We start from the raw sequence: 26,927 nt of genomic DNA, 5'->3' as shown, positions 1-26,927 counted from the left end.
TCTTCTTGAAACTCTAGTTAACATGTATTTGACATTCTCATTCTATCTTCCACGTTTTTTAGTCACTCTTCTCTCTTTCCCATCTTTGTGTCTTTCTGCACTATGGTTTGTGTAATTTCTTATAACTGTTAGTTTACAAATTTGCTCTTCTTTTGCATTTGATTTCCTGTTAAACACATCCATTATTTTTCTCTTACTGTATTTTCCCCTTTTTTAAGTCACATTTTACAAACTATCTTATAGTTTGCTGTCTCCTGCAGATATTCTATTTTATTTTTTTAACGTTTCAAGTTTTTATTTAAATTCTACTTAGTTAACATATAGCATAATTTTAGTTTCAGCATTAGTCCTGCAGATATTTTAAATTTGTATTTTATGTTTAAAAAATAGTAAGCATAGCTGTTTTTCTAATCTATGCCTGATGATTCTGTCATCTAATATCTTTGCAGGTCTGTATCTGTTATCATTGGTTTTGTAGTCTGGCTCATGGTATCTTGATTTCTATGCTTGGTTATCCTTGATTATGTGCTGCTCATTGTCATTAGAATGTTATTTGCATGAATAATTTGAGGTTTAGGATGATGGCATCTTTCTCTGTAGAGGATTTGTATTTGCTTCTGCAAGGTGCCTGGGGATACCACCTGTTCAGTTTTTTCTTAAATCAAATACAAGGCTTTAATATTTTGGACAATCAAGGAATGTAAATTTGCACTGTATAAAGGCAGGTTTATTTCTAATTCAACTTCACTCCCAAAGAGTAAAGCCTTTTAGGGTTCCATCTTAATTGTAGAGAGTTCCCATTTATTATCCCCTTTTTAGGTTGGCTCTAGGCTTTGATTTCTGAGTTCCTCTGCTTTTGAGATAATCAAAACCAAAGGTCAAATTTTTCTTTATTGACAACTATCCCCAAGGTAAAAGCCACTTCTATGTTCCACTTATCTCTTTTTGTTCCCTATTTCCCTTTACTCTGTCCTGATAATTCTATAACGTCTTGACACTAATTTGATGCTTGTGAAAAGATTTTTAAAAGATATTTTTATCTAGTATTTTGAATTTTTTAGCAAGACGGTTAATCTCTATAGCTTAGTTCACCATTGCCAGAAATAGAAGTCCCATACCACAATATGTCACCTAAGCCTAGAATGACCAACGTTTCCTGTTTACCTAGAACTCTCCTAGTTTCAACAGTGTACTGCCTACATCCTTAGAAACCCCATAGTCCCAGGAAAACTGGAATGGTTAGTCATACTAATGGAGCCCCAAAACAGCCCTGGTACCTGAATAAAGTACTTTTAGGTCCAAGCTATCTACATCATGGTTTCCTCTTAATTAAAAAGATCTTCCCTTCTTTAAGGGAATGTGTGTGCCTGTGTATGTGTGGAATCAAAAGGGAAGTTTGTATTATTCTGTTACCATAACATATAGCCATTATATTCACCTTATACCCTAAATAACTGACAAGACAAGCCCTCTTGCAGATGAACTTATGACTTCATGATCAAATCAGGTGTAGAATGGATCATAGATACATATGTGTTTTGCCTTGTCTTAAGTCAATAGGTAAGCTTTGTTAACTCAGCTGGTTCCATCAATACCTCCATTTATTAAGCATATTTTTTAAAGATTTTATTTACTTATTTGAGAGAGAGAGAGCAAGAGCATGAGTGGGGGAGGCACAAAGGGAGAGGGACAAGCAGACTACCCTGAGCACAGAGCCCGATGCAGGGCTCAATCCCAGGACCCTGAGATCATGACCTGAACTGAAATCAAGAAATAGACACTTAACTGACTGAGCCACCTAGGCGCCTCCTTTTATTAAGCATTTTTAATGCTTAAAGGATTGTGTTTAGTCCACGGAGTTTTTCAAAGTAATATATTCCATCATTTCTATTTTGCAAATGTTTTCACATTCATTATTTTATCACATATATTTACCACAACCCAATTTCTTCTGAGGGGTATAGAAAACATTAGGTCACTCAATAAGGAGCAGAAAAATGACAAGATTTTGAATATTTTGATTCCTAGCTTAGAATTTTTTTAATTTTCATTTGTATAAGCATTAATTTTCTATTGCTGGGTAACAAATTACCACAAACTTTGACACTTAAAACAACCGACATTTGTTATATCACAGTGTCCATGAGTCAGGAGTCCAGGCATGGCTTAGATGTGTCTTCTGCTTGGGGTCTCACAAAACTTTAATCTAGGTGTCAGCTGGGCTCACTCTTATCTGGAGCTGAGTTCCTCTTCCAAACTGATTCAGTTATTGGCAGAATCCAGTTCTTTCAGCTGTAAGTCTGGGGCCCTCTGCTTCTAGAGGCTGCCCTTCTCCAAATGTGAGTGGCTAGGCCATTCACAACATGGCATTTGCTTCTGCAAGGCCACCAGGACAGTGTTCTCATCATGAAAGTCCCAAACCCTATTTTGAGAGTTTTCATCTAATTAAATCAGGCCTACCCAGGATAATCTCCCTTCTGATGAACTAAAAAATCCAATGATTAGGGACTTTAATTACATCTGTAATAACCCCCCTCCTTTTCCATATGGTGGAACAACAATCACAGGACTGATATTCCAATACCTTTGCCATATTCTCTTGGTTGGAAGCAGGTCACAGGCTTCACCCACACTCAAGGGGAGTAGATTACAAAAGGGTATGACTCATTGGGGGTCACTTCAGGGTCAACACAGGAAGTAAATAAATAAATTATTGAACAACTTTAAAAAAATAAACCTGAATCAACATCCACTCTCCGTGATATGTTGCAGATTAGCAACTTGAAGGAAAACATGGTGTATCAGTTCCAAGTGGCAGCCATGAACATCGCTGGGTTGGGAGAGCCTTCAGCAGTAAGTCAATGCTTCAAATGTGAAGAGTGGACCATTGCTGTTCCAGGTAAATCATGAAAACCATTTCTCAGCATTGAGGCTTAGGGTTTCTTCCAAAAGAACCTACAACTTGGAAGTAAATTTAAGTGTCATATAGACAGTTCCTAAGGGAAAAGAATTCTCTTGGCCCCTTATGTTTGCCTGAGATATTTTTATAATCCTATTAAATAATAGATACCAATGTAAGACTGACTATAATTTCTTGCGCTTATATTCCAAATAAATCATAGTTATACCTCAGCTTGGAATAAGATTAACAGAAGCACAAAATCTGAGTTTCACATGATCATTTAAAAGGAATTCTGATTTTTGTTTGTGCTTCTTAAAGACCGTTGAAGGGCATCCAATTCGTATCCCACAACAAAATGTCTCAAAAACTTCTTCCTGTACTCCCTAATTTTCATGCATTCTCCCACTGCGCTGGAATCTTTCATTTATCAACCTCCCCCAAACCTCTTTCTCCAAGCTCAGCCAACGTGGCTCCTCTTCCTTGTCTCTCTCCTCCCTTGCTGCTAGCTCTTTATTATATTATATAAGTGGACCTAATATGCCTGCCTAGGACTTAAGTGCTGGACTTTTCTCCACTTATCTTCCTCCACTTACTTCTCTAGTCCTTTCGCTCTCTCTACACTTTTGTCTCAACTCTGCATCACAATAAATTTCCTGAACTTGGCTGGAAATATTCTCCTTTGGAGGTTGCCATCGTGGGTGGTTGGATGAACAGGGAAGAAAATGCGGAAAAGGTGGAAACATACACACTAAACTAATTAAAAAATTGAATACAAGCAAATGTACTAAGCCATTAAGTTTCGAACTAGCAACTTTAATGTATTTGATGGGTGATTTTATTTTGCTTCCACCAGTGCCAGCTTCACAGATCTAATGAGTGCCACGGGATGACTAGATTCTCCCACTTGGATTTGATATTGAACATATGTAACAACTGATACCGCACCAGTATGACCGTATTAGAACACAAGGCCACACTGGAACATACTGGGTGGACCCAGTCCTGTCCCTGATGCCTCCCTCTTCCTCTATTTGAAACCCTAGTGCCCATGAAGAACCATCATTTTTGCCTTCACTTAGAGAGCTTCTGTTTGCATCACTTCTCGATCAAGTGTGAATAAAAAGATTACAAGAGAAGCCCAAGAGAAGTTCAAGCACTCACTCAACTTCAATAAATAAAAGAGGCAAACATGCTGTCTTTCCTTGCACCTCCTTTAGGCCAGTTGGTATTTCTTAAGCTCTTTCTCTCACCTACACAAAAGTGGATCTGTTTTTAAATTCTTGCAATTCCTGAATAAAGTTAAAATATGAGTGACTAGAGACTAAGCAATTCTGAGCAGGCCTGTGGAAAATGTTTTGACTGAAAGAGATATAGTTAGCAAAAGAGGTTGCAGGGTGAGTGCTACCTGTTTGGATGCCTCACGGGGTTCTGCGGGTGGCACAAAAAATGACTTAAAAGCCCTCTGTGAAGCAGAACATGACACACTATTTTAAGGCATTGATGTTATTATTTAAATCTATTACTACGTTATTTAAACCTCTTACCTTGTCAGAAGGCAAGGATGACACATACCTGTGACTGTTAAGCCAAGGGACAGGGCCACACAAATATTGAGTTATCAATTACAGAATGCCAAAGCATAGCATGGTAGAGTCTGTGTTTGTAGCTGGCTTTTAGGGCACTGTGAGTCAGTTCAGGTAATTTTGATCGGTTGGTTAGAAATCAGTTATTTAAAAGAAAAAAAGGTCAAGAAAAAAGAAAATAAATATATCACCTACATAGCAGCTGGTGGTCACAGAAAGATGTGGGAGATCACTTAGTAGCTTGAGTTCTCCCAAGAGTGCAAAGGACACATGGGCAGGGAGGACATTTGGCTTTCTTCCTGAACAGGTTGATCGAGTTACTTGGTTTCTCTGAGTTTTCTGTTGTCTTAAGGATGAATAAGATAAATAAATACCTAGCAGTGTTTAGCTGGGACCCACAGGATCAATTGTATTTGTTTTGGTGAAAGTTCTTTGTAAAATGTAATGGTAGTTTGTTTTTACTCCTAGATGGAATATGTGCTTTTATGGCAAAGATTTCCCTCCAGACAGAAACTATTTTGTAATATATTCCTTTTTCTTTTAAAAGAAATATTACTATCTATATTCATATCCCATCAAATAGAGTTGCTTTCCTCATCCTAATTTGAGATTTAGGGGAATTTTCAGATTACCATCCAAAAATAATCTGGAGGCGCCTGGGTGGCTCAGTCGTTGAGCATCTGCCTTTGGCTTAGGACGTGATCCCAGAGTCCTGGGATTGAGCCCTGCATTGGGCTCCTCCACTGGGAGCCTGTTTCTTCCTCTCCCACTCCCCCTGCTTGTGTTCCCTCTCTCGCTGGCTGTCTCTCTCTGTCAAATAAGTAAATAAAATCTTTAAAAATAATAATAATAATAATCTGAAACTGAATCTGCAACCAAATTAACTGTTCTTGGTAAAAGATGAGGCCCACAAGCCCCAGGACACCCTGAAGGCAAGTTTTCATCCAGCCTCTGGGGAGCCTTGAATTGGCTCTAACCTCCTGCTGCTCATAAAGGGACTTAGTAGGTTGGTGTACCACCATTGAGGAGACTTGATACAAAATGACCACAAAATACCTATTTCTCCAGGAACGGTAGATTTCACAGAAGAACACTGGATTCCACTCTAAGACTTCAGATGTGGTTCTAGATTTATACTTATTTGCATTTTGTTATCTATGTTATGATTTTTATACACTGATCTCTCTCTCTCTTTTTCAGGACCCCCACACAATGTCAAATATAGTGAAGTCAGGAAGACTTCCTTGGTTCTGCAGTGGAAGCCTCCGATCCACTCTGGAAGGACTCCAGTCACCGGTTACTTTGTGGACTTGAAGGAGGCCAATGCCAAAGATGACCAATGGCGAGGACTCAATAAAGCAGCTATTAAAAACACATACCTGAGGGTAAGAGGGTGCTCATATTTTGAGAAACCTTTTTTTTCCTAAAAGAAGAAATGCTCCCCAAATGATATTAACTTTAAAGTTAGCAAGATAAACACATTTCTGCTGTGGTCTGTTTCATATATTGGGCTCCTGGTAAGTTTTCATTTGGCAGTGGTTGAGGTTGTGAGAAGTTTCCGTGCTTAAAGCAACTTGCTTATATTTAACCTGAATCCCTTAGCCTAGCTTCGGAAAACATCCACAAGCTCCCTCCTCTCTCTTCTTTCCCTCCTTGCCTCTATTTACCCACCTCACATTTTTGTTATTCACAGTCTTACAAAGGTGACTTTCACATTTCTTCCTCTGATTCTCTTTTATTTGAGGATGGTTTTTGATTTGAGGGTGTTATTTTCATAGCATTCATGCCAGCAAGGCTGTACCTGCTGATTCCTCTGAGTCATGCTCCATCTCACTTCACGGACTCCCTCATGCTTGTGCTCACGTGAGCTCTCAGAGGCTAGTGGAATGGGTTCACTCAACTCTTGACCTAAGCCTCACCCTTATCTGAGTCTTTGCCTCCCAGATTCCTCTAAAGTGTTCTAATTGAACAAAGTCCTAACTTCATCTACCAGAGACTGTTCTGTTAAATCTACTGAATCTCACTTGTAATAAATGGATATCTCAAAAGAATGCTTCCTCCTATGGGTGACACATGGAGACCCTGAATCCACACTAGAGCTTCGGAAACTGTGGGGAATGTGATTCTGACTTTTATTACTTGAATGAGGTGTGGCTTCACCACAGTCACACAGAAAGCAGCACAGTGCATATAGTTTGCAGCCCTATCTGTTGGCAGAATAAGCCACTCCCTAGAGGGTGGGCCTTGGAAGATACTCAGAGTATAGTATGCTTGCTCTAAAAGTTCTCTCCCACTGACCTGTCACTGTGGACTAAAGTTCATACCATCTCTCAGCCTCTTTCCAGGGTTGAGCCATTTACTGTCCCCATAAAAAATATAAATATATCCTCCAAGACAGGTGACCTTTAAACATGCCATTAACTCATCTTAGCATGTGCCTGTGAGCTCCCCAGCCCCTTACAAAACCTTGAGGAGGTGGGAAAGGTTACATTTCATGGGCAAGAGAAAAAGGTGAAGGAAGGTCAGAAGCTTAGCACGCTGTTTGGTTGTCCAAATAAGTCAGGAGGCCTCTAGATTCAAAGAAACCTCCAAAGAACAGTGTAAAATAAAAGTCAGACACTATCCTAGATGGTGGTTGTATGTATTTATGGCCAGGGTAACTTCCAAATCTTCAACTTGCCACAGCACAGGACCCCAAGAGCTGAGGTTGAATTTGACTCAGGTTAAGCAAAACAAGGATGAGAAGCCAAGTAAAAGGGACCAGCATCCCAGAAAAAATGGGTGGGAAGAAAAAATAATGGAGTTTAAACATTACAAAGAATGGTTAAGTTCACTATTTGAAAAAAGAAAAAGAAGAAAGGTGAATATAGGAGAGAAGGAGAGAGATTGACATTGAGGTTGCATGTGCCTCGCAAACCGGGAGGTGAATTTTCTGTAAGGAAGTTATCTTAGAGTTTGTACACAGGGTTTAAAGTGAAAATAGACTTACTGACTTTTCTGATAATAAAACTGACACAGGCTCATGATGAAAAAGTCAAACGATATACGCATAAAGAAGTAGAGCTGTCGTATAATCTTCATACCTATTGTGATACAGAGTCACTCTTCTGGATGTTTTATATTCAGAAAAATTTTAAGCCTGACGTGGAGAAAAAATGTACATGTTAAAAAGCTTAATCTGGAAAAAATGTTTAATCTGGTAACCTTAAGTAGGACAGGAGATGAGTTCCAAGAGTGGGAGAAGTTAAGCTCTACAATGAAATTGTATGTACAAAGGAAGAGCATTCTGCTTAAATGACACAGAACACCCTTCATGTCTATTCCTGCTTCTTCCAGGTACAAGGCCTCAAGGAGGGCGTCAGCTACGTGCTCCGTGTCCGAGCCGTCAACCAGGCGGGTGTTGGCAAGCCATCAGACCTTGCTGGGCCAGTTGTGGCAGAAACCCGTCCAGGTGGGCTTTTATGCTTTCATTAAAATGAATCTTATCTGTGTAAGATACGAAAGCAACATTCAATCTTACTTTCTGTGTTTTTCTTAATTTTCAAAATTATCGATGTTTGCTCTCTGAATAGTTGATAAGTTTAGCCTGCGGACACGAGTCATTTATTGCATAACAATAAGCAGGGCTTAGTACAGGGCTCCACCAGGTTTGACGTGATCCAGGGCTACTCTGGTCTATACCTAAACAGGGAAGTTCTTGATCAAATTCTGTTTCCTGGACTGACTCTTATTTCAAGAATACATTCCTGGGACATTATTCCTATTATTATACCGTGGCCAGTAAGTCCTACAAGAACGTTTTCCCAGTTGTAGGAGAAGCTGAACAGCCCGGTGAACAAGGATGATTCTTAAATGAAAGCAGAATTTATGTAATTGTAGGTTATTAAGTTAAGCAGGGTTCAGCAAAAGTTTTCTGTGAAGGACCAGATAATAAATATCTTCAGCTCTGTGGCCATATGGTCCCTGTCACCATACTCAACTTTGCCATGGCACAAAAGCAGCCATAGATAATACATAAAGTTATGAGCATGGCTGTGTTCTAATAAAACTTTATTGTGCCAGTTATATATATTATATATGAAATGTATTATGAAATTTAAATTTTAAGTAATTTTCACATGCCTCAAAATATTAATTTTCTTTTGATTTTTTTTCAACTGTTTAAAAATGTAAAACCATTCTTATCTTGCAGGCCATACAAAAAAAAAAAAGGCAACAGGCCAAATTTAGCCTGCAGGCCATAGTTTGCTAACCCCTGAGTAAAACTAACAGCAGTTTTAACTGGATGATCTATAGAGTGGAAGGAACTTTCACTTCCCAGTTTCAAGAGATGCCATGATTGGACTAGGGAAGACAGTCTTCCCTTTATTATGTAAACAAACTTTACAGTTTTCACTGTGCAAATAGTTTCAGATTATTACATAATAATTATTTATTTTGCCATTTAATCTCTATTGCTTTTCAAAGTTATTATATATTTCAGGGTGTAGAAGTTACATTCAAGAACACTGTAATGGTCAGCATAGGGCATGTAGACAGTCATTTTGTATACTTTGTAAAGTGACAGGTGGTAACTAGGCCTATCAAGGTGATCACTTCATAAATATTGAATCACTGTGTAATACACATGAAATTAATATAATATTGTGCCAATTATAAATCAATTTTAAAAAACTTTAAAAGCATTGGAAATGAAAGAGGATAAACAAGTATTAACCACTTATTTTAGGTTTGCCTTCATTCTAATCCAAGCGTGTTCACTTCAATCCATCTTGATTTTCAGATTAAAATAAAGAGTAGATATATAATGTGATATTTATTTTTATGATAAGGAAAGAAAGTAAACATAGAAACTTTGGCTCTCACTGCATATTACTTGAAAAGTATATCAAAAGTATTCTTTTAGGAAGTATCTACCCTTCTTATCCTATTACTTCATAACTTACTTTCAACTACTCTTATAGCTACCCTCTAAGACCTGGGTGTGAACAATAACCTTATACACAAGTGTGGAAGTTGTCTGGAGAAAGTGCCACACCTCATATAAGTACCTTTTGCAAAATTTCATGAGAAGACAGGAAAACTCTAGGCACATATACACCAGGTAAAAGGCAACACATGAAGACACCAGGGTATATATTCGTTTAGAAATCAGACTCTGAATTCGCCACTTGTAAGGAAATAGAAACAAATGGACGTGCAGAAGGATCCCTCTGCAGACTCTTGTAAGAACAACATTTAGATTTACCATAGAGGTAAACTCCTAACCTAATCATCGATCAGTTAAAAGCACCCTTGAGGCAGTGGATTCCAAATGTGATTAACTGAGGAAAGGTTAAATTGATTTCTCATTTTTTCATCGATAGCCTCAGAATGGCAGATGGCCAGGCATGACATTAAAAAAACTGCCACTATGGAAGTTTTACCACCAGAAAATGATCTTCTGATGAGCTCGTGGGCGAAGAGTTTTGTTTCACTGATTTGGAAGTCATTTTCTGTGGCCATTCCATTCCCAGAATATAACTACAAAGAACAGCTGCAGACACTGAGCCACAGAACAGCACCACATGAAGCCACTCTTCAGCTCACAGCCTAGGAAAGAATCCGAGGGTGCACAAAGTCAAAGCCCTCAGGAGACACATGGACCTGTTCATATGCGACAGGCACATTCATTCTTGGGACATGCAGTTCGTAAGAAGCTATGATAGACCAGCACAATGTGTGTGGGCAACAGGAGCAGAGGAATATGATATCACTGTGTACCAGGCTTACAATCTAGGTGGGAAACTCAGAGCGTACAACACGGTGTGTGGCGGGAGCCATGACAGATGTTCATAAAATATTTCTCATACCTGATTAGGCTGTAAACTCGGGTTTCATAAGTCCCTGTAAAAACTTACATGTCGCGTAAAGTTGTCTGTATTTAATAATTTTCTTAAATACCAATATTTTACTTTTACCCAGCTGTTTATTTTATGTTAGAATGAATAGGGCAAGGGTGGGGAGGCATGTTATCAGTTTCAAGATTTGGGATGTGAAATTTGGATTGCTACTGCAGAAGAACAACTTCTTTTGGAAGGTATTATTAAAATTTCAGAAAATAAAGCTCATCGTGTAACAGCAAGCCTCAAATAGGTCTAACAAGATATCGCAAGTGTAATCTGAATTTGAGTTGAAAGTTAACTTAATCCACCGGGGTTGGGAGGATCACTGGTCTCCCTTTGAAGTCAATGAATGTGCCAGCAGATGTAGCTCAGCCCCTGCCAGAATGTCCAGTTGTTCTGCCAATGAGGATCCAGAAAGATAGACGCAGGGTATCATGCTTTACCAAGAAGTCTAATTAAGTTAAAAATGCCTATAAGAAGAATAAGCTGAAAAATATGTAGATTTGTTGGTATAGAAAAGGTACTTCTATTCTTGATATTTGATATTTTTCAAGTAGTGTCCTTGTTGATTGCATCAAGCCTGGGGTGGGGAGGGAGGCGGAGGCAAGGTGAGCCAGATCAGAGGGCAGATAAAAGAGAGACCTGCCAAGGTGTGGCAGGTGATCTGGAGGGCAACAAATGACTGGTGGTATGGGCTTCAGGTATTCTTACCAGAGACTCAGCAGCAGGCAGGAGAAGGCAGGTGATGGACAGGAGGGCCCAAACACAAGGCAGAGTCCCAAGCAGAAACTGGTTACCAGAAGTTAGAACTTGGTCACTAGGAGCAAGGCAGGTTAGAAGAACCCAACACTAGAGGGGATGATTGAATTGACAACTTGCTAACCAATTCCAGTTTCTGAAAACTGGTTGGTCACAGAACCTGGCAGGACTGAGGATGCAAACATGTGCTCAGTCGCCTAGACGTGGAGTCTTCAAGGGTTCAGAGTAGGAAGCCAGGCTAACTATTCAGCTCAACTGGCTTCACTTAGAAAATTTTCCTTGTATTTGTTTATTAACTGTTCTCTTTCACCCATTAATACAGTAGTCCTCAAGCTCGCTGTACATGAATCATGACAGGAACTTTTTTTGAAAATACTGACTCCATCCAGACTCCACTGCAGACCTATCGGAATCTCCAGGACGGAGCCTGGGCTTGGGTTCATTTTTGTTTGTTTTTTTAGTCACTTGGATAATTCTAGCATGAAACCGGTGTTGTGAACTTTGCTTTACCCTGTGGGCTCCTTCAAAACAGGAACTGTCTGTCTTTTCTCCCTGTATGCGAGGGCCTGGTACCTGGTGTGTGGTAGTCATTTATTAAATGAAAAAAATAATGAATGACTACCATGTTTTGGCCAGTGAGTATGACTCTGTTTTATGGCCACCTAACCCTAGATATTTTGTAATGGAGGCCACAATGTGGGTACCAAAGTGGTAGGCCAGCCTGCAGTTTTGGTCTTAAACATAGGGGAGCTAAGTATCACATGTGACTGATTACATTAATTCAATTCTGTCTGCTTCTATTCTATCCGCTCTCCAGTTTTTTAAACATCACACACACACAAACACACAAACACACACACACACACACACACACACACACACACACACACCCTGGAGAAGGACAAATAATTAAAGCTTGTGAAAACCATCTATTAATGCTGATGTAGAAGACTAAATTATATGAGAAAAATTTGCATCTCAGATTATGAAATATATAGGAATATGAACAGTTTACTATGATTTCATGTTAGCTTTCAAATTTTATTTTTTTTAAATCATTTTTTTTGGAGAGGAGGGGCAGTTAATTTCCAAATCATTCATTTTAGCCCTGGGCTGTACCTTAACTCATTCTCATACTGGGTGTTGTGGCAAGCCTGAAGGGACCATTAAAATGCCATTCCATACAATCTGGTATCCCCCTGTGTTCATACTTGTGTAGGGTAGGGTTGAGGCAGCAGACTCAAGACAACTCTTTTTCAGTCCTTTTTAGACCAAAATAATCTTTCATTTTCTATAGCCAGATCTCCTGTGTTCTTACCTGAATTTTTCATATTCTTGAGCAGATTCAAAGGTTGTTTTTGAGAAAATCTAGGTCCTGACAGATTTTGCTCCAATTTTCCAACCCAACTCTGGGAGAGTGGGATAGCCTTTCATATAGATGAGCATATCCATAGGGAAGCCTTGACTTTAACAGCGAATATCAGATTTACTGCCTGCCAGTTAAGTACCTGAACCATTTTGATCATACATTAATCAACTTTAGAGAATATAGCTCTTCAGATAGTTATGAGTTCAACCATGAAGTGACAGTAGCTCAGTGCTTAGCAAAAGCTCACTTAGGCCATGGGACATTCTAAAAAGAAAATTTGAGGATGTTGTAACTATACCTTTCTTAACTCTGACACTGTACCAGGTCCATCTACACAGGCATTGTTCAGTGGATTAGCCTGGGGCCTATTAGAAATGCTGGCATTATGTTAACTAACTAGAATTTAAATAAAAACTTGAAACAAGACAAAAAGAAAAAGAAAAAAAAAGAAATGCTGGCATTATATTTGCTCTTGTTTTTTCTAGAGTATTTATAAAAAGAATCATCCATTTGAATATCATATATCTTTCTAAAAATTGCTATAGAATGTTTTGCCCATTATATTTTAAGAACTCCTTTATTTAAGGAATTCCACTATTGAACTTCCTCTTAGATTTCACTATGTGGAAAAGTTAGCTCTCCCAGTTGAACATAGTTACTTCCTTCATCATACAGAGAGGAATACATACGGCAACGTGTCCTTCCTTTTCAGATACAAGAAATGCTGAGCTCATTTTTAAGTTGTTTAATCTGCTTTTAAATTTTCCAAAAGATGTCTTTTTGTTTTAAACTCCTCACATTTATTCTTTGTTGTCCCATACAATTTCTTTAAAGTACTTTCCCCAAATGCTATTTTCTCTGTAAAGCCAGAACACGGGAAGAGTCTACCTTTTTTCCAAAGGCAATCTCAATTCAATCTCCCATTATAGTATGATTGTAAAATACTTGGCTTTCTAAGTCACTCTTTATAAATATCTTTATTCAAAGAACTATGTTAACAAATTAATTAAAACTAAATAGTAGTGGAAAGCTTTGAAACTGAAAAGCATTGAAAGATTGGATGGTATCAGCATTGTAATCAATGTGACAAATAAGGACAAGCTATAAGTAGTTGCATGATCATTTTAAGACAATAACCTTGTTTTCTCTTTACACAATGATGTTTTAAAACTTATTTGCAGTTACTTTGACTAAACACTGTATTCTAATGAGAATTGTTATGGAGCTCAAGAAATAGGCTTACATAGCTAGTATTTGAAATATTTGCAGTGAATTGATTTTTCAAAAGCTTGAGATTATGATTACTGTTAGAGTGATTCTTTGAGCCAGTCAACACATAACTGATTAGTCATGGAAGAGATTAAGCTTTGGAATCTGAGTGTAAAGTTAAGGAGGAAACCCACTCTGACTAGAATATTTTCTTATCGGTACTTTCATTTCATCTTGTCTGTTTATCAAAATATTGGTGTTATACTTAAGTATAACTTTAATAAGACAGGTTCAAATCAGGTAAACATTGCAATTCTAAACTGACATTTTTATTCTAAATCTAAATTCTAAATCTAAATTTATTCTAAATTCTAAATTTCAGTCCAGTCCCTTGCACATGTAAATATGTATGGAAAATGTGGAAGACAAAATCCCAGCCATTTTAGGTTTTAATCTTATTGTTGATAAATTAAATACCAGTGCAACTTTTTGAAAAATGAAAATCCAATCAAATGCAAGTCTTAGCGAGTATCTCTTTTTAAACACTAAGTGCCAAATATAGTTTTATTTTTTATTTTTCTTTTATTTATGTAAATCAACCAAGAGCACTCACTATCGCCATAATTATGTATGCATAATTTTTTAAAGATTATTTATTTATTTATTTATTTATTTGAGAGAGAGAGAGAGCGCACACAAGCTGGAGGAGGGGCAGAGGGAGAGGGAGAAGCAGGCTTCCTGCTGAGCAGAAAGCCCCATGCAGGGCTCCATCCCAGGACCCTGGGATCATGACCCCAGCCAGAGGCAGTCACTTTAACCGACTGAACTGCCCAGGCACTCTTGTATGCATAATTTCTTAAATAAAATTCAAGTTAGGTAACATATAGTGTAGTATTGCCCCTTGATCATCCAGCTCTGGCAGTCAGAGGAGTTTGAACTTCTGCGCTCCACAAGACATTTTCTACACAAGTCCACTCCTTCAAGACTAGGAGAGGTAGCTGATTTGCCTAATACATGGAAACGAACACAGAGAGTCAGGAAAAAATGAAAGGACAGAAGAATATGTCCCAAATAAAAGAACAAGACAAAACATCAGAAAAAGACTGAAGATAAGCACCTGATACAGAGTTTAAGATAATGATCATAAAGATGTTCACCAAACTCAGGTGAAGAATGGGTTAGCACAGTGAGATCCTCAACAAAGAGACAGAAATATAAGAAAGTACCAAATGGAAGTTACAAAGCTAAAGAATACATTAACTGAACTGAAAAATACACTAGAGGGATTCAACAGCAGTCCAGATAAAGCCAAAGATCAGATCAGTGAGCTGGAACAAAGCAATAGAACTGACGCAGACAGGGGCACCTGGGTGGCTCAGTTGTAGCGCAACCGACTCTTGGTTTTAGCTCAGGTCATGATCTCATGGATCATGGTATTGAGCCCTGGATGGGCTCTGCACTCAGTGGGGAGTCTGCTTGAAGATTCTCTCCCTCTTCCCCCCAACTCATGTGTTGTCTCTCTCTCTTAAATAAATAAATAAATACATCTTAAAAAAAGGAACTCCCCCAGACAGAGTAGTAAAAAGAAAAAAGAACTTAAAAATATGAACATAACTTAAGGGATCAAGAGCAGTAGCATTTGCAGTCCTGGGGTGCCAGAAGGAAAAGAGAGAGCGAAAAGGCTGTAAAATGTAGTTGAAGAAATATGGCTGCAAACTTTCCTAATCTGAGGAGGGAAACAGACATACAGGTTCAGGAAGCCCAGAGAGTTCCAAATAAAATGAACCTAAAGAGGTTCACACTAAGACACATTATAATTAGAAGGATAAAAGTTAAAGGGAGATTCTTAAAAGCAGCAAGAGCAAAACAGCTTCCTATATGCAGGGGAAACCCCATAAGGCTATCGAGAGAGTTTTCAGCAGAAACTTTGCAAGCCAGAAGAGAGTGACATAACATACTCAAAGTGCTAAAAGGAAAAAAATCCCAACCAAGAATTTTCTACCTGGCAATGTTATCATTCAGAATTGAAGGAGAGATTAAGAATTTTCCAGATACGCAAAAGCTGAAGGAGTTCATTATCACTAAACTGGCCTTACAAGAAATGTTAAAGAGCTTCTCTAAACCAAAAAGAAATGGCACTAATTAATAACAAGAAAATATAAGGAAGTAAAAATCTCACTGGGAAAGGTAAATATATAAAGACAGTGGATCAATCCCTTATAAAGCAAGTTTGAAGGTTAAAAGACCAAAAAAAAAGTAAAATAAATTTAAAACCACAGTAATTAGTTAAGGGATGCATCAATAAAAAGATGTAAAATGTGACATCAAAAATAAAAATGTGTGGGTGAGAGAAAAATGTACAGTTTTGGAATGTGTTCAAATTTAAGCTGCTATCAAGTCAAAACATACTGTTATATACATAGGTTATATGTGAACTTCACAGTAACTGTAAAGCAAAAAATTATAGTAAATATATAAAGAAAATGAGAAAGGAACCTAAAGATAACACTGAAGGAAGCCACCAAACTACAAGGGAAGAGAGAAAAAGAAGAAGAAAGGAACAGAGAGGAACTACAAAACAACCAGAAAACAATTAACAAAATAGCAATAAGTACATACCTATCAATAATTACTTTAAATGTAAATAGACTAAACTCTCCAATTAGAAGATAACAGAGTGGCAGAATGGCTAAAAAAATCAAGACCCATTTATATGTTGTGTACAAGAGACTCATTTCAGATCTAAAGACATACACAGGGGCGCCTGGGTGGCACAGCGGGTTAAGTGTCTGCCTTCGGCTCAGGGTGTGATCCCAGCGTTATGGGATCGAGCCCCACATCAGGCTCCTCCACTATGAGCCTGCTTCTTCCTCTCCCACTCCCCCTGCCTGTGTTCCCTCTCTTGCTGGCTGTCTCTATCTCTGTCGAATAAATAAATAAAATCTTTAAAAAATAAAAAAATAAAGACATACATAGACTGAAAGTGAAGGAATGGAAAAAGACATTCCATGCAAATGGAAATGAAAAGAAAGTTGGAGTAGCAATACCCATACCAGACAAAATAGACTTTAAAACAAGGACTGTAATAATAGACAAGGGCATATAATCATAAAAAGGTCAATCCAACAAGAAGACGTAACATTTATAAATATATATGCACCCAATATAGGGGCACCAAGATATATAAAGCAAGTATTAACAGACCCGAAGGGAGAAACTTACATCAATACAATAGTAGTAGGGGACTTTAATACCCCCACTTACACCAATAGCTAGATCATCCAAACAGAAAATTAATAAGGAAACATCAACTTCAAATGATACATTAGACTAGAGGGACTTACTAGATATATGCAGAACATTCCATTCAAAAGTGACAGAATAAACATTCTTCTCAACTGCACATGGAACACTCTCCAGGATAGATCACATGTTAAGTCACAGAACAAGTCTCAATAAATTCAAGAGCACTGAAATCACATCAAGTATTTTCTGTGAGCACAGTGTTGTGCAACTAGAAATCAACTATAAGAAGACTGGAAAAACCGCAAAAATGTTTGAGATTAAACAACATGCTGCAGAACAACCACTGGGTCATCAAGATAATCAAACAAAATCAATAAAAAATACCTAGAGACAGTGAAAACAGAAATTACATACCAAAACCTTTGGGATGATGCACAAAAGTGTTTCTAAGAGGAAATACATAGCAATACAGGCCTACCTCAAGAAACAAGAAAAATATCAAATAAACAATTTAACTTTACTCCTAACAGAGCTAGAAAAAGAACCAATGAAGCCTAAAGTCAGTAGAAGGAAGGGAATAGTAAAGTTTAGAGTGGAATAAATGTAATAGAGACTAGAAAAAAAATGGGAAAGATCAGTAAAACTGAGAGCTGGTTCTTTGAAAAGGTACACCAAATTGACAAACCTTCAGCTATACTCACCAAGGAAAAAAAAAAGGGAGAAGACTCTAATAAACAAAATCAGAAATCAAAGAGGAGAAATTACAACTGACACCACAGAAATATGAAGGATCATAAGAGACTATGAACAATTATACACCAACATAGAGCACCACCTAGAAGAAATAGACAAATTTCTCAAAACATACAATCTTCCAAGACTGATTCATGAAGCAGTAGAAAATCTGAATATACCAATTACTAGTAAGGAAATTGAATCAGTAATCAAAAAATTCTCAACAAACAAAAGTCCAGGACAAGAGCAGCTTCACTGGTGACTTCATCAAACATTCAAAGATTTAATACCTATCTTTCTCAAACTCTTCTAAAAAATTGAAAAGAAGGAAACACTTCCAAACTCATTTTATCATTATCCTGATACCAAAACCAGATGACACCACAAAAAAAGAAAATTACAGGCCTGTATCATTGATGAACACTGATGCAAAAATCCTAAACAAAATATTAACAAACTAAATTCAAAAATACATTAAAAGGGATCATCCACCATGATTAAGTGGGGTTTATTTCAGGCATGCAAGGATAGTTCAACACCCACAGATTAATCCACATGATGTACCACTTTGACAAAATTAAGGATAAAATTATATGATCATCTCAATAGATGCAGAAAACGCATTTGACAACATGGATGGACCTTGAAAATATTATGTGAAGTGAAGTCAGTCAGATGGAGAAAGACAAATACCATATGATTTCACTCTAGTGGAATCTAAAAACATAAAACAATGAACAAACAAAAGCAATAGATACGGAAAACAGATTAGTGGTTACCACAGGGAAACGGGGATGGGGGTGGGGGGTGGACAAAATAAGTAGGGGGTCAGTTGTATGGTGATGGATGGTAGCTAGACTTTTAGTGGTGATCACTTTGTACCCCATACAGATGTTGAATTATAGCGTTATATACCTGAAACTTACATAATCTTATAGACCAGTTTTTCCCCAATTAAAAAAAAGAAGAACCTCAACAAATTAGTGTTCTAAATTCCCAGTTGTACCATTTACCTGAGAATTTACTGCTAAAGCATCGTACTTTAAAATTCATTCTAAAACTCTTTGATGAAAATTCTTGTAAAATAGATAAGACCTTTTAGTATGTACTTTTCAACCATGGATTCAGTATGCTGAATCTTATTTACCTTTTTCTGTGTGACTCAGGGCCATAAGGATCAACCTTATTTATTGTACAGTGTTGGGTTACGGTGATGTCATTATGGGGTGAGAAGCCGTTTGCTCCTCTATTAAGTAATGTCTTTGTTCCTGCATTTTTCTGCCTCCTCTCCTGCTCTCATTTTCCTTATTCTCCGTGTGCCTGCTCATAGTAGCTTTTTACTTCCCTCTGTTTTGGGGGTTTAATTTACTGGTGGAACCCAACCAACCAACTTTCTAGAATCATCTCAAGGTAAATAGAAATGTAAATAGATTCCAAGGGATGATCTATGGAATTTTCCAGTGAGTGTCCAGGAATACTAGTGCGTGGACTTTGTCACATCAGCACTGCCTCTTAGAGGCTTGTTTTCCTTACTTCTTGGTTTGGGGCAGGGTTCCAGATGGGTGAAGTGTTACAGTGCAAAGGCTCCCTGTGGAATGGAGAGAAAGGCTAAGCTAACTATACCATTCATATTCTTTCAGTTTTGTGACTCCTTTGCAAAAAAGTCAGATCTCTCACTTTAATAAAAAAAAATTGCAATTCTTAACCTAAGCAATACTTTTTCTGTTGTAAACTTAAAATGTCCCTCTAGTATAATAAACAGCAAGCATATGGATGATTCACTTCCTTTCAAAAGGGATTACAGACAAGACAGTGAATGATTAAGATGAACAATCTGTCATGCCTCCAAAATAGGTATTATGCAAACAGCAAGGAAGGTTTAGTCAACGTCCATCACTTCTTTCCTCTTCATAACAATACAGATATACAGAAATTTCCTTATTTGTATTCTGTGACTCAACCATGCTCTGTATCATGACAGTGGCTAAACCTCAGCCCTCCTAGATGTTAGCCTTTTCTTAAGTTTCAATGAGAGCACTTTTCACTCTTTGTTACACAATAATGAATGGTGAGGATTCGTCTTATGTTATCAGGAGTAACGCTAACACATGATCTGCAACTTCCAATGGAGTAGACCCACCCTTTTTTTTTTTTTTAAGATTTTATTCATTTATTTGACAGAGAGAGAGAGAGAGGGAGACAGCGAGAGAGGGAACACAAGCAGGGGGTGTGGGAGAGGGAGAAGCAGGCTTCCCACCGAGCAGGGAGCCCGATGCGGGTCTCGATGCCATGACCCTGGGATCATGACCAGAGCCGAAGGCAGATGCTCAATGCCCAACAACTGAGCCACCCAGGTGCCCTGAGACCCACCCTTTAAAAGTAATACACAGTAGACATTTCACCCAATTATAATTAAATCTTTATTTGATCTTATTTCAGTTTATAGCCAAATATGAAAATAACCCTTTTGTTTTTTAAAAAATAATTTTAAAAAATCTCTAGAAATAGTCTTCTTTAAGCATTCCATGTGTTAAAAAATCACTTTTTAGAGGTTTATAATTGAAGCACACACCCTGTCATCAGTAAAGACAAATTAAATCAGTTGCCTGGCTTAAGAACCAAGATCTTCGTGTTGCCACACACTGTTTGGGCACTCATTTTCTCTTGGCCTTCCCCTGGGAGGAGTTTTGCAATTTTTTTTCCCCTGACAAGTTTTATTGCACAGTAGGCCAGGATGCTGGCTTCTTACAACACAATTTACAGAGAAAACCTTCAATCTTTTGGCAGTATCTATTGGAAGATTTTTATTTTAATGCCTCTTTAAGAACAAAGCTGTACCATGATCTCAGCGTCCTGGGACCGAGCCCCCTGTCAGGCTCCCTGCTCAGCGGGGGGGCTGCTTCTCCCTCTGCCTCTGCCGCTCCCCCTGCTTGTGCTCTCTCTCTCTGTCACATAAATAAATTTTAAAAAACCAAAAAAAAAAAAACAAAAAACAAAGCTGTACCTTTCTGAGATTAAATATATTTTTCTAACATATGGAAACAAACTGAGTTTAGACTGGTAATTGAATGAGTGTCAATTTGAGAAGTACGTTTTACCTTTCAAACGGGATTTAGGCATAGATATGAATATTTTATATGCTGTACAAACTCTGAATTGCTAAATTAGATGCTGGTGCAATTTGTTACAACTCTCAAAAAATACAAGAACTCAAAATATTAACTGAGTTGTTCTCTTTTAAATCTAAAAAACCAATCTTGTTGAAACATCTGGATTTCTTAAAATTCATTTCCATTTAAATTTCCATACAGTTCGATAACAGTCATGTCTAGGTCACTGTCATTCTAATCTTGAGGGGCACCTTTAGATTGATTTATGGTTGCTTAATCAACAGAACAAGATCTTGGTCTCGAGTTTCCATGTAGTTCTCCATTTTTAAATGATTCATAAACTTTAACCATATGAATGTAGGCAATTTTTACTACCTCTACTTTCTCCCCTTCGATTTCCCATTGGTGTATGTCTTAACTACCCTTTCCCGATGAGTAGTTGGATACAGACGTTATTGAAGCAAAAGTCATCAGTTCAGTCCTGATAAGGATCATTCAACTTTCTTTTTGCCCCAGGCTGCCTTGTCCCCCTTATCATGACCACCCCACTCCTATAACCATACATTCAGTCACATCACCAATTTTTATTAATCCCTAGACAAAGAATATGGGCCATGGTGTTGGCTCTACCCGAAAAACACGGCACATTGCTTTAATTCCGTGTTGCAGTATAAAAGTTGAATTGTAGAGCAGGGTTGTCCATTCACAGTGAGCAGCTGGAGCTTTTCTCTTGCACAGGCTCAAGGCCCTGGTTTAAGGCTACAGTGATGAATCCCAAAGTAAGGAATTCTTGCTTCGTTGATTTCTATCAGGAAATAATCAGGGCCTTGTTTTGGATCTTCTAGGAACCAAAGAGGTTGTTGTAAACGTGGATGATGATGGAGTAATTTCACTGAACTTTGAGTGTGATCAGATGGCTCCAAATTCTCAGTTCAACTGGTCCAAAGATTATGTATCCACTGAGGACTCTCCACGATTAGAGGTTGAAAGCAAAGGCAACAAGTATGTACTGTTTCAATCATAATAATGGATTTCCTTTTCATGATAGGAGAGTGAAGTAAACTCTTTGCTTTCTATTTCAAATACTTAGTATAAGGGGATGAAATCACAGGTATTTTCTATCTGGTCTTGTAAAAAGTAATAACCTACGTCAGCCTTAAAAAATAACAATCCTTATAAAGTATTTTCCATGTTATTTCAGTTAAAATGCTTTCTCATATATTATCTCATTTGTGATGTTAGAAAAACTTGAATGTAAAATCAGCTTTAATGATGACCCTCATTATTTTATGAAATTTTGTTATCTTAAAGTAATGGTGAGGATGCTTATGGGGGGAGAGCAAGGAGGAACTTGCTACTTGCTGGTTCAAGGTATGGTGAATTAAATGGGTTAGGTATAATCTCTTCTGCTTTTTTCACCACCCCTTATGGGTGACATAATAACACACTGGAAAGAACTCTGTATGGGATGCACAGGATAGGTGAGTTCTAGTCCCAGCCCTGCCAGGGGCTGGCTCTGTGACCTGGGGCAGCTTTAAACTTCCATGGGCCTTGGATTTCTTTTTCTGTTAAATATAAGAGAGCGAAGGAGATTAAGTTTGTGATCAGTTACTTCCTTTCACATCCAAGAATCTAAGTTTTCTTTTACTTTGCCTTGCTTAGCAAGCTTTGTGTTTTTATAACGCCAACCATATTGGATTGCATTTGGTAAGGCAAAACGCTTTTAAGTATTATGTTTATTACAAAGAAGCCCAAAATATCTCGGGAATAAAGAAATAGTAATTTTGTTGGAGAATGGCAAGGACATACTGAATATAATTAAAAGACATTTTTCTGTCAGTGTGCTATAAAGTCCTGGAAGTAAAACATAAATTTGGTGGGGCACCTGGGTGGCTCAGTCGGTTAAACATCTGCCTTTGGCTCAGGTCATGATCCCAGGTCCTGGGATTGAGTCCCACATAGGGCGCCTTGCTTAGTGGGGAGCCTGCTTCTCCCTCTGCCCCTCCCCCTGCTTGTGCTTGTGTTCTCTCTCTCTCTCTGTCAAATAAATAAAAATGGAACCTTTAAAAAAACATAAATTTGGTCAAAGAAAAGACAATCAAACTGTAAAATTTTCCTCCAATTTGTGCACTTTGCCAACATTTATATATTTGGCTGATCTTAGACACTGACTAGTAACATCACTCACCAAAGTTAGAAAATGCAATGAACTAAACCATTGACCCATTCACTTATTCATTTCACAAATATTTATTAAGCACACATTATGCTGGAAGATGCAAAAGGACATGAACCAGATCTTGTCCCTAACGGTACAATGACGGTATAGTAGAGGCATATAGATAATAAAATAAGCAATACCAATGCAGTATGATAAGCTCAAAAAGGAAAGTGCAGGGGATAACATAAGGGAGGCACTTGGAGTTGCCAAAAGAAGGTTCTGCCCTGTGGGGGAAAATATTTTCAGGCTCCCCTGCAAGGGTAAATTAGCTAAAAATACCTTTGTGGGGTGTGGGTATAGATATGCAACATAATTTGGGGATGGGATATTTGTACCAGCTCCCCACTCCTGTCACCCCACCCTTGACCCCCCCCCCCAGGAGGAGGTCTCAAAAGTCTTCCTAGAAACAGCTTGAATGAGCAGGTTTCACGTCAGTAGGGGAGATGGGAACAAGTACTCCCAGTGAAGGGAGTAGCCTGTGCAGACACCTAGAGACAGCACAGGATGAGGGCCCATAGACCCCCCAGACAGTCTCCCTTCTTATGAGAGTATTCTATTCTGCAGGACGAAAATGACCTTCAAGGACCTGGGGACGGAAGACTTGGGCATTTACTCCTGCGATGTAACAGACACTGATGGAATAGGGTCAAGCTACTTGATTGATGAGGAAGGTAAGTTTAAAATCTTTCCATTTATTGGGGCACCTGGGTGGCTCAGTCATTTAAGTGTCTGCCTTCAGCTCAGGTCATGATCCCAGGGTCTTGGGATTAAGTCCCCCATTGGGCTCCCTGCTCAGCGGGGAGCCTGCTTCTCCCTCTCCCTCTGCCTGCCATTCCCCCCTATTTGTGCTCTCTCTCTCTCTAATAAATAAATAAAAATCTTTAATAAAAAAATAAATTCAATCCATTCCTAAGTCTAACGCTGCTTTAATTCAGCAGTGATCCTTTAGGATCGAGTGACTTTTGTTTTGGTAGTTCAAGTTTAATTGTTCTTTTTTTCTCTCTACAGAGCTGAAACGTTTACTAGCTCTCAGCCAAGAACACAAGTTCCCAAGTAAGTGTCCACAGTACATCCACAGAGTTTAGCAGTCCTACTGGGTGGTGACTTCTGGAAGAGGTTAGACAACAACTCTTGACAGGATTAAGAGAAGAGGCTCTTAAGAACACATAATGTAACATACCCTGGTAGCTACAAATGCACTTTCCAGAAGGGCTGCTTTTAACTTGGCCATTGTTCTAAAGAGATACAAATACTAACGTAGAAAAAACATCCCATGGTGTTACCTAGTGAAGTGTCAGGTTACACAGGCGTAATAGCTGAGTAGTTAAGTTCTTCACTTTTTGCCTATGTACTTTGGAATCCTATATATTATGTGATCCTGGATACATTGTTTCGCATGTTTTTTAGGCAAACCAATCTCTTCCTAAGCGATTTAATGTTAGCACTTAACAGAAGAATCATACTTCTAGATAAAGATAATCTAAAGACATTATCTACCCTTTTAAACTCCTGGAAAATGAGGTAAACATGCCCTAGTCAGAAAAAGAATCTCTCTGAACTATCTACAAACTCTTCAATTAAGCGCTTTCCACATAAAAGATTAAATTTCTCAGTTGACACCTAAAAGAAGAGAGAGAAGTCTGAAATGATACTCGGAAAGTTCCACTGACCTGATAAATTCTCTTGCCATTGATATCTATTGGCCCGACTAGTAGATTATCCAGAAAGTTATACCCTGGAGTTTGAGAGAACAAATGGAGAGTGATAAGACACACTCTTTTAACTCAGGAATTTTGTTTTGTTTTGTTTTGTTTTACTCTTTAGTCCCTAAAATACAACTCCTTCACCAATACAGACTTTTCGGAAACTCAGGAAATGATACCATGACTCCACACTGTAGGCAAAAACTTGTATGTTTGTAGATGTACATTTTTCTAGGAGGAAGGTCTGTGGCTGTCCTGAAATTCCCAGTCAAGGCTATGATTCAAAAACAAACACACACTGCTCTGGAACTAATTGCCTGACTTCTTTTCCGTTCCCAAGGAATGCTTGTTCCATCCTGAGTCTGAGTGTTAGTGACTACTGGCCTCAGTTGTTATGTTCTCAAAACCAACTTTTTTCAACAAAGCAGCACAATGAGGTGCCTGTGGGGTGTGTATGTAGAATACAGACTTTCTGAATTTGGGGAGAGAACCATTTCTCACCTGTATGCTTATTCACCATAAAACTGGAAAAGTAATACTATTGTGTCTTCAAAGTTATTATTTTTTAATTGCATGGAAGGTAGAAGTTTGGCCTGTGCTGTCTTTGTTCTATGCTTTTGACCCACTCTATGAGCCTGAGCAACTCAATTTTAATTTCCCCATGCCTTAGTTTCTTTTCTAGAACTTGCTATTGTAATAGTTTATAGCACCTCCTGTATAGAGATGCTGTGAGAGATCCTTGAACTTTTCAGGAATAACATAAATATTGATTGAAACAACAGTGATCCTCAAAAAAACCTACCTGTAGACGATTTGTCTGCAAGCTGTACAGGATGCTCTTCCTTCACGTCCCCGGGGCTGTGAAGTAGGGAGTGGAGGAGAGGGTCACTGTGTTGAACACAGCCAGACCCCATTCGTGATCACACTGTCTCCTCCCAAACACTGGTGGAAATGGAGAGAAACAGCAGCATCCACTAATCTAGTTAGTCAGACAGTAAACATTGGCAAAGTGTCTAGGCAACAGCTGGTCCAAACAACATTTACATTTAGCTTAAAGGACGGAGATGAGACGACATGGGTGTTACTGTTGAATTGGAGGTGCCTAAGCCTCACTGAGGTTCAGTGATCGTATGGACTTGGAGACAGTAATTGTCTAATGTCACTGTCATGTATGCTGAGATATTTATTTTGCATAAGCATGATCACTCTAATTGCTGGTTCTGGGAGAGAGAGTAGCAGCCAATTCAGGTTCCCTTTTTATTAGAGACCTGGTGTGGCACTTCAGTAGGCAGAGAGAGAACTCAACAATGTGTTTTAAAACTCTGACATGCAAGTGTCAGATCTCCTACCCCAAGGGAGATTTGCTTAGCCCGTTGAAGTGGCATTTTCAAGAATTCAGCTCCCACACTTTACTTCCCCCCATTGCTATTAGATCAGCCTAGTGGCTACATGAATATTTTCAAAGATCTGATGAAGGGTCAAAGCAGCATACCTAATTTCTCAACTTATACCCACTTCCTCTTGGTAAATGTTGACACATCATTAAGTCTTTTCTTGAGATTTCGTAAGGTTTTAAATGGGCCTTGTTTCTTACAGAATGTAATAAAGAGTATGGTGCTCCTGTATCCCTTGGCGCAGTACATTCTATTTTAAGCTGTTTTCAAAAATATTTTGAAAACCACTAAACATATGCCTTAAACCTACAAAAAATAGATATTTTGCTGGAGCAAATTAACTGCCAGAGAAAAGAGTGTAAGGAAATTTAGGACTGAGAAGAAGGAAAAAATAAAAAATGTATAAAGCTAAAAACAGAAAATAGCCTAGTTGGTCTTGCCACTAATGATATTAAGCTACAGTGTAGAGAGACAGCTTATTTGAAGATTCCAGGTACTGTGAGGGAGATGATGGAAGATATACTTCAATATTTTCAACATCCTTCATAATATCTCTTGGTTATTATCCCACTTGTACACATATACCCTATGTGTGCAGATATATACAAGCACATACATATATTTTATCTATTTGGTATGTCCTCTTAGGTGTCAATATATTATATTTTATAATTGATAGTTGTAAATTATATATTTATATATATATATGAATTTTGGGAAAGAACCATCTCCCAAAAAATATATATGTATTTATATATATATAATATATATATATTATAAAATCAATTTATAGTTGATTGTTGAAGAAACT

The 26,927-nt window shown here is 38.1% G+C and overlaps 1 protein-coding gene across 3 annotated transcripts in view; it reads left to right on the top strand.

The window, feature by feature from the left end:
• The window catches only part of MYOM1 (myomesin 1), a 147,512-nt gene that overhangs the window by 95,920 nt on the left and 24,665 nt on the right, over positions 1-26,927 (top strand). For all 3 annotated transcript variants that reach the window (XM_087869948.1, XM_045781841.2, XM_045781842.2), the window contains 6 exons: positions 2,773-2,899; positions 5,686-5,870; positions 7,822-7,936; positions 21,644-21,800; positions 23,584-23,690; positions 24,028-24,072. In XM_087869948.1, coding sequence (XP_087726074.1) covers positions 2,773-2,899; positions 5,686-5,870; positions 7,822-7,936; positions 21,644-21,800; positions 23,584-23,690; positions 24,028-24,072 — 736 coding nt within the window. The remainder of the gene's footprint in view (positions 1-2,772; positions 2,900-5,685; positions 5,871-7,821; positions 7,937-21,643; positions 21,801-23,583; positions 23,691-24,027; positions 24,073-26,927) is intronic.

This window comes from Ursus americanus, chromosome 19 (assembly GCF_024610735.1).
Source record: "Ursus americanus isolate L20-20 chromosome 19, mUrsAme1.1.p, whole genome shotgun sequence".
Lineage (NCBI taxonomy): Eukaryota > Metazoa > Chordata > Mammalia > Carnivora > Ursidae > Ursus > Ursus americanus.
This window is presented reverse-complemented; position numbering and strand designations above follow the sequence as displayed.